This window comes from Perognathus longimembris, chromosome 9 (assembly GCF_023159225.1).
Source record: "Perognathus longimembris pacificus isolate PPM17 chromosome 9, ASM2315922v1, whole genome shotgun sequence".
Taxonomy (NCBI): domain Eukaryota; kingdom Metazoa; phylum Chordata; class Mammalia; order Rodentia; family Heteromyidae; genus Perognathus; species Perognathus longimembris.
In genome coordinates, this window is record NC_063169.1 from 57,476,651 (window position 1) to 57,483,705 (window position 7,055).

At 35.9% G+C, this 7,055-nt stretch overlaps 1 protein-coding gene across 1 annotated transcript in view; it reads left to right on the forward strand.

Annotated features, from left to right (window-relative positions):
• Vta1 (vesicle trafficking 1) overlaps positions 1–4,923 on the forward strand; it is a 40,191-nt gene extending 35,268 nt beyond the window's left edge. The window contains exon 8 of the mRNA XM_048354196.1: positions 2,651–4,923. Coding sequence (XP_048210153.1) covers positions 2,651–2,796 — 146 coding nt within the window. The 3' untranslated portion in view covers positions 2,797–4,923. The remainder of the gene's footprint in view (positions 1–2,650) is intronic.
• Positions 4,924–7,055: the final 2,132 nt, after the last annotated feature.

Sequence of the window (7,055 nt, forward strand, 5' to 3'; positions counted from 1 at the left end):
AATGTAGGGTTTATTTCTATTTTTCTCCTTCATAGATTGTTTCTTCATATATAATATGGGATTTTTTTATTTAAATACACTAATTGTTTTTAATAATCATCATCTCTTCTGATTACATGTATGGTATATTTTCTTACTGGATTGTCCAGTTACATGAAATTAAAGGGCAAAATGCAGAACATGATAGATACATATGACCCTGTTAAAGGGAACGAACGAAGAACAAAACTCTAGGAATATACCTTTGTGTGAATGTACAGAACAATCTGTAGTATATACTTCTTTACTACTTCGTGCTAATTTACACAAATTTTATAAAGGTGACTTTTTTCCCAGATGGTTCTGGGGTTGAACTCAGAGCCTCATAGTTGCCCAGATTGCTTGCTGCTCTGTCTCTGTACCAATCGAGCTGCACCTACAGTCTAGCATGTTAGATTTTTGGTGGTTATTTTGGGGGATGGACTGGAGCAGACATTTATGCTGGGGCTGGCTTCCAGCCACACTTCTCTAGATCTCAGGTTCCTGAGTAGCTAGGATTACAGACATATGCCACCAGTACCTGGCTTCAGTTAAAATTTTTAGTTCACATGTTTCATTATCACTTAGTTATATTTTGTAATGAAGGAAAGCCTGATGAAAATACTAATTATTTGAAAATTTGAGTTTGTTAAATAGTTAAAAATAAAACCTAATGTCTCAATGTGCCTTTAAGTTATATTTTGAATCAAAGTCTTTAAGTTTACTACTGTAAGTCAATTAATGTGTTTTGACATGAGTTATATAACGTGTTATGCATATCTGCAATTCTATATTAAGTTACTTTATGCTCATTTTATAATTATTGAGATCATTTCATGAAAAAATGCAATATTTGTGCCTTAAAATAGTTTTGTTTTTGGTGACTAAGTTTACCTTATAAAAACTTAAAATAGTAACAGTTCTTATCCTTATATAATTATATCTTATTAATAGTGGTATGTCAGCAAACAACACAAAAGACAATACTATTAAAATAAGATTCATCTGAGCATGAGGGCTCTCTTCCAGCATGTCTGGTAAATTCTGGGTGGATACTGTCTGTGTTTGTGGGACACAGTATTAAAGCAGATACGTGCACTGTTAAATTGAACTTGTATTACTTTACCTACATGATTTGTATCCCTGACACCTGAGCCTCTTAATTTTTGGATAACTTATTAAAGAATCTGGAACTTTTCCAGGCAAAAAGAATAGAAGCTGAAGTGTACCTGACTAAATTATCAATAGAACTGAAAGATAGTAGTTTGGGGAAGGGGGTTGTTTTTTGTTTTTTTCAGGTTGACTAGTTAACCAAGTTGACTATAAATGCTTGCCATAAATTTGTGAAGAAAGTAAATTGATTCGTACCTCTAGCTTTTAAAATGATGCCAAAATTCAAGAAGTAAATCTTTTAACATTAGGATGTGTAGGTTTAATCATTAATCTTTAATGACAATTCAGCAAGTCTCTGAAGATTATATAGCCCCTTGAAATATTACTGTATGTCACCATAAACCTGTAAGAGTTGCCTTAAAATCTGTATAAACTTTACTTTTTAATGTCTAAAGTATGGTCAGCTTTTTTGTGTTTATTCACTGAAATTTCAATAACAGATTTAACAGTTTTCCCCGAGATTAAAAACTTCAGAATTACGTATATTGTATGAGGACTCTTAAATTTTAGAAAATATTAATTAGAACCTAATATTTAATTACCTAGAGTTGCCACTTTCTCCTTGCCTATGTAATATCAGTTTTCATTATCAGTAACAAAATGTAAAAACCTCTAAAATGTAGTATTTGCAAGTACAGCCTTATAAAGAGAATATTCTATATCCTGCCTCCCCCATCAGTAAGTACTCCTTCCAGTCCTCCTAAGAATTTCCACAAGAAAGTAGGGTTATTTCCAAAGACTCAAGTTACTAACTCAGTTTTTACTCTTACACTGGGAAATACATATTCAAGTATGTTCATATCTAAAATTAAATACTTTAATATGTTTTAACCCTTGTGTGTGTAACTGGAAAATTTCTGAGAATAAATATTGGAGAATAATTTGTCCATGGTTTTCTATTTAACTTCATTTTAATGATAAAATTTTTTGAAGAAACAATGTTTTTACATGGAAAGCACAAAAATAGAAAACATTGTAATGCTGGAAAAAAGTAAGTGCAGGTAATGTTTTATATAAAGTATGTTATTCACCTTTTATATTGAGGGTTATATTTATATTCCAGTTCATCAAAGTTGAGAATTTAGTCTGTGTGTATCGTTCCATGAAGAGAGGAATTCAACCAGTCTACTATAAACTCCCAAGCTGCGTCCTTGCTACACACAAACTGGGATGGCAGGGAAGAAAGAAGGGCCTTGTTTGCAATTAATTTGCTGAGATACAAAGACTTTTAGGCTGTTTAACTGAAGAAAAATGTTACTCATACGAGTTATTGTCTATTGGCACATCTCTAGTTTATAATAGTTAACAAAAAAAATGAAAATTCATCACATGCAAATGGCATTCACACAACCCTCATGTTTTTATGTAACCTTACATATTTGCTTTACACTTGAACGTCAGCATGTACTTTTTTTTTTTTTCAGTCTATTAAGTATCTTGGCTATTCTTCTTCCTTTAGGGGACATCCGCCTCACTCCCGAGGACTTCGCGAGAGCTCAGAAGTACTGCAAATACGCTGGCAGCGCTTTGCAGTATGAAGATGTGAGCACCGCTGTACAGAATCTGCAGAAGGCCCTCAGGTTGCTGACGACAGGCAGAGAATGAAGCCTTTGTGCAGCAGGAGAGAGCCATGTATTCTTGGCATAAGGAACTAATAGTCCATTACTGTATCCTCAGCCTATCAGGAGCCCAATTTTAAGGAAGACTTTGGTTCCATTGACTATGACGGTGACTCTATGTGTATCAGATTCCTATTGAAGCATTCAGCAGCAGCCCCAGCCAATTTCATGGTCCACTTAGTGGATCCAATAATTCCTGAGTACGTAAGGCTGATGTTAGCAAGATCCTAAAAATGTCCATTGAACCTTGCTTCAGAAAATGAAGACACACCTTTACAAAATCATGTTGGGACTAACTTTCCTAGTTTACACACATTAAAAGATTTTTTTAATGGAAAAAATAAACCATAGTACTTTTCACAAAATTCTAAGTTTAACTTTTAATACAAATTGCCAGAATATTCTAGGTTAGAGGTCATGTTTTTGTCTTCCTCAAGATTTATAGAACAAATATGAATATCCAAAAATGTTAGATGAATCCAAAAGAGATTGTGTTCAACCTCAGTTTATATTCATGTCAGATATTATTGTTAGAAATTTTAAATTTCACAGAAGGAAATACGAAGTAGAATCTCTCTTAGATTTCTGGATGTTAGTTTCCAACTTCTTGCCCCTAACCCATTGAAGTGTAAGGTGAATTGGTGTTTGCTTCATAGGCAGTTTGAATGCATGTATTAAGAAACAAATTTGTAGTGATTCCTGACAACTTGATGCTTTAAGTTAAGCTTCTTCTCTGCTGCTGTGGAGTGGGTTCCATATCTATGTGTATAGATGGACAATACAGGAGACTGTGGGTCTTCAGATTCTGTTAGAAGATTCATAAGTTTTGTGGAGGCTTATGGACTTATGTACCACCTGCAATTGTGCTGAGGAAAAAAATAAAATGCAAGGGTTCTTTAACTAGTTTAACTTAGGACAGAGCCAAGTGTCTGTATTGATTTGCATGATAGGATTGTCCTTTTTTTTAAGTGTTTATATTTAGTTGCAGAATTACAGATGCTTCTCTAGTAAAAAAAAAAAAGTTGATAAAAATATGTATTTGTCAAATTTTCATGAAACATGTATAGTCCACTTCAATAGGCCACTTGGCTAGGAAGCCTTTAGGGGTTGGCAGGCTCTGAGAGGGTAACTTGTTACATACGGTGTTCGTGGTATATAACCATACCCACTCGTGAAAGTTGCTTTCTATAGCTGCAAAGTTGTTGGACTTGCAGGGATGTTTACTATCTATATAGTCCTTTAGAAAGAAAAAAAAAGTTTACTGACACCTATTTTAACTATCTCATTGAAAGAAAGTGAATCACTAACTCGTAGTCATTTGTGATTGTTTTCTCTACATAAATGTGTTTGTTAACATGAATAATCAGACTGAATGAACTTTTCTAAATTACTTTTAAAAGTCCCAGAAGACGTAATCTCCTTTAAAAAAAAATTTTTTAATATCTTTTCACAAAGAGATTGGCTGAATTCAGCATTTGCTTCTGGATATCCAGTGCTCTGGGATAGTCTATGGAACATCGTTATAATTGACAACTGGCTAGAATGATTCCAAAAGAGTTAAATATAAGCAAACTTTAATTCAAACCTTATTTATACACTGAAAATAAAAATATCTCCTGTTTCATACTCCCAGTAGAAGAGCACAGGGCAGGAAGGGTGCAAGACTATGACTGGGCTACATGGTACCTCAAAACGCTGCTCAGTTTATATACTGAACAGGAAGTGCTTAGCCCAATAAATGTTTATTGTTCATCTTCGTGCTGTAATATAATGTGAATGTTAAAATTTTACTTCCCAAATACCAGGGAACCTCAGTTTTCTTCATGGCCCAATGTCTGAAAATGCTTTCTTGCCTGAGTAGACTGGACTTCATACTATTTTCTTACTTTGTATTTGGTTTTCTGTAAAAGCTGATGATAAAATTCAGATTCATTCTGATGTAACACTAGGATACATAACTTCTGTTCATTCAGCATCTATTCACTGAGCAGCTACAAAGAACCTATTTTTCCTTACAAAAAGAAGTAGGAAAAAATTCTCTGCCTCAGAGTTTAGGTTCTAATGGGGAAAGAACAGACCTCTTTAATAAAAGTATATCATATATTATATTTGACTAATGGTTTCAAAGGGTAATTGTTACAAATGCAGACCTACCTCAGTCTCACCTAATCAGCAAGTTTGTGAAAAGGACATTTCTGAGTTTTCAGAAACACTAGATGATTCCTAAAGTGTAAATGGGAACCAAACTTGGGGAAAATTCTATATTGGATATTAATGTGATGTAGAGAAAGCTAGAGCACGCGCTATGAGGTAGTTGTGTGCAGGCCTGCACGTGTTTAAATAGACCTCCCTGAGGAAATATTTGGGATAAGAAGGAAAGGAAGTGGTCAGGCTAAAGGAGGGAAGAAGAAATTAAGGCAGAAGTTGATAGGAAGGTCATGAGGGAGCCAGGAGGCAAGGTGTAAGACAATACAGGGCTTTATAAGGGACTTGACTGAGGTGATTGTCACAGAGAGGTTCCGAACAGAAGAGCAGCCTAATGTGATGTGACTTAACTTTTAAAGGATCATACTGACTTCCACTTGGAGGCTAGACCACAGGAAGGTGTTAAGAGTAGAAACTGGGAGGCCAGTATTGCAGTAATTAAAATGAGATGTAATGGCTTAGACAGCTTGTAGCCTACTGAGTACAAGATGTGATTGGTGTCTGGCTTTTGAGTGGAGCCACAGGAAATGAAGAATGACCAAAGAGAACTGAAGGCTGACTCAAAAGTGTTTAGCCTGTAAACAGGGAAGGAATAAGGAGCCATTCATCTCAGCTGGGAAAGTTGCTGAAGTCTTCTGACATTTAGGTTGAAATACAGAGTTTCCAAGCTCTTGTGACTATCCCAAGTAAAACTGATAACATTGCTTTGTCAGTGTAACAGAGAGGGATGAAAAAATAAGATAACTTCTGTCTACAGTGGTTGTCACAGATAGTTCACCCAAAATCACTGCTGCACTAGAGATAGAGAAGCCACGGATGGTTCCCATGGTTAGCACAGCCAAGTCCACTGACAGGCTTCAAGATTGGAACAAGAGGGTGGTGGGGGAGAGCTCTTGACTATTCCTAGGTGTTAATAGAATCTATATACAACTTATGCCTCTCAAAAACAGATGTTTCTCTATGCAAGGATATATGCTGTTCTTACCAATGAAACTTAGGCTGTGATAGGAGTATCGCAAAAGATATTTTCAACTCTTGAGAGAACAATAACAAGCAGGGCTGAATGAGTTTTGCTTATCTACACAGCTTCCTCTCTTCATCCATTACCCCCTCCCCTTGTTTTAACTTTACTTAGTTTGTGTACTGAAGCAATTGGATCAAGACTTCTTGTTTGGCCCCTAATCAAATCTCCATCAGTAGAAACTTGCTGTTCTTCAAGGGAATCACATTTTTTTTTAAGATTTCCTTCATTTGGAGTTTACCAGATGCTGAGAGTTATTAAATGCCAAGCACTATTCAACGTAATTTTACATACTGGAATTTATTTAATCCTGCCAGTGGCCCTAAGAAAGTGGATCCTACACATGAGAAGACTGATCCACAGGATAATGGATTTGCTTAAGCTACTAGTTAATTCTAAGCCTAGCCTACCATAAGAAGTATTCATGGAAGTAATGAAGACATCCTTTAAGTACTGTAAAGACAATACCAATACAATATTTTTCCCCAAAACGTCACTCTCCCTGCCCTGTTTCATTTCACACAGAAGGTGGAGTGAGGCCTTCCTTTCCTACAGCCAGGCGAGTACCATGAGCAGGTGGCCTGTGGTACCAGGAGGAAGGGAATGAGGAGGGAAATTGAAAGCAGGTAAAGGGATGGAATGGTCTACCTAGAATTTCAAAAGGCAACAGGAAGGACACAATTCAGTCTCCACAAGCTCCAGGAAATATCCCTGTGTCTTCAGAGAACCACCAGAGATTCTCACTATGACCTGCCCAAGGACTCCTTAAGTCTTAAGTCATCAAAATGTGTTTAGTCCTAGAGAGGAAGTTGTTGCAAACCTTTAGAAATTCCCAAGGACTTTGCCAGCTAATCCCATTTTTGTCTTTTTTTTTTTTTTTTTTTTACTATGATTGGAAACTCCAAACCTTGTAAGGAGTGCATTTGATAAAAGTCGTGAGTTACCTTCCCAGGCAAGCCTAGTGCTGAAGCGTTTTAACACTTCTTCAGGTTGTTGAATAACCCTGGAAATTTGAATCC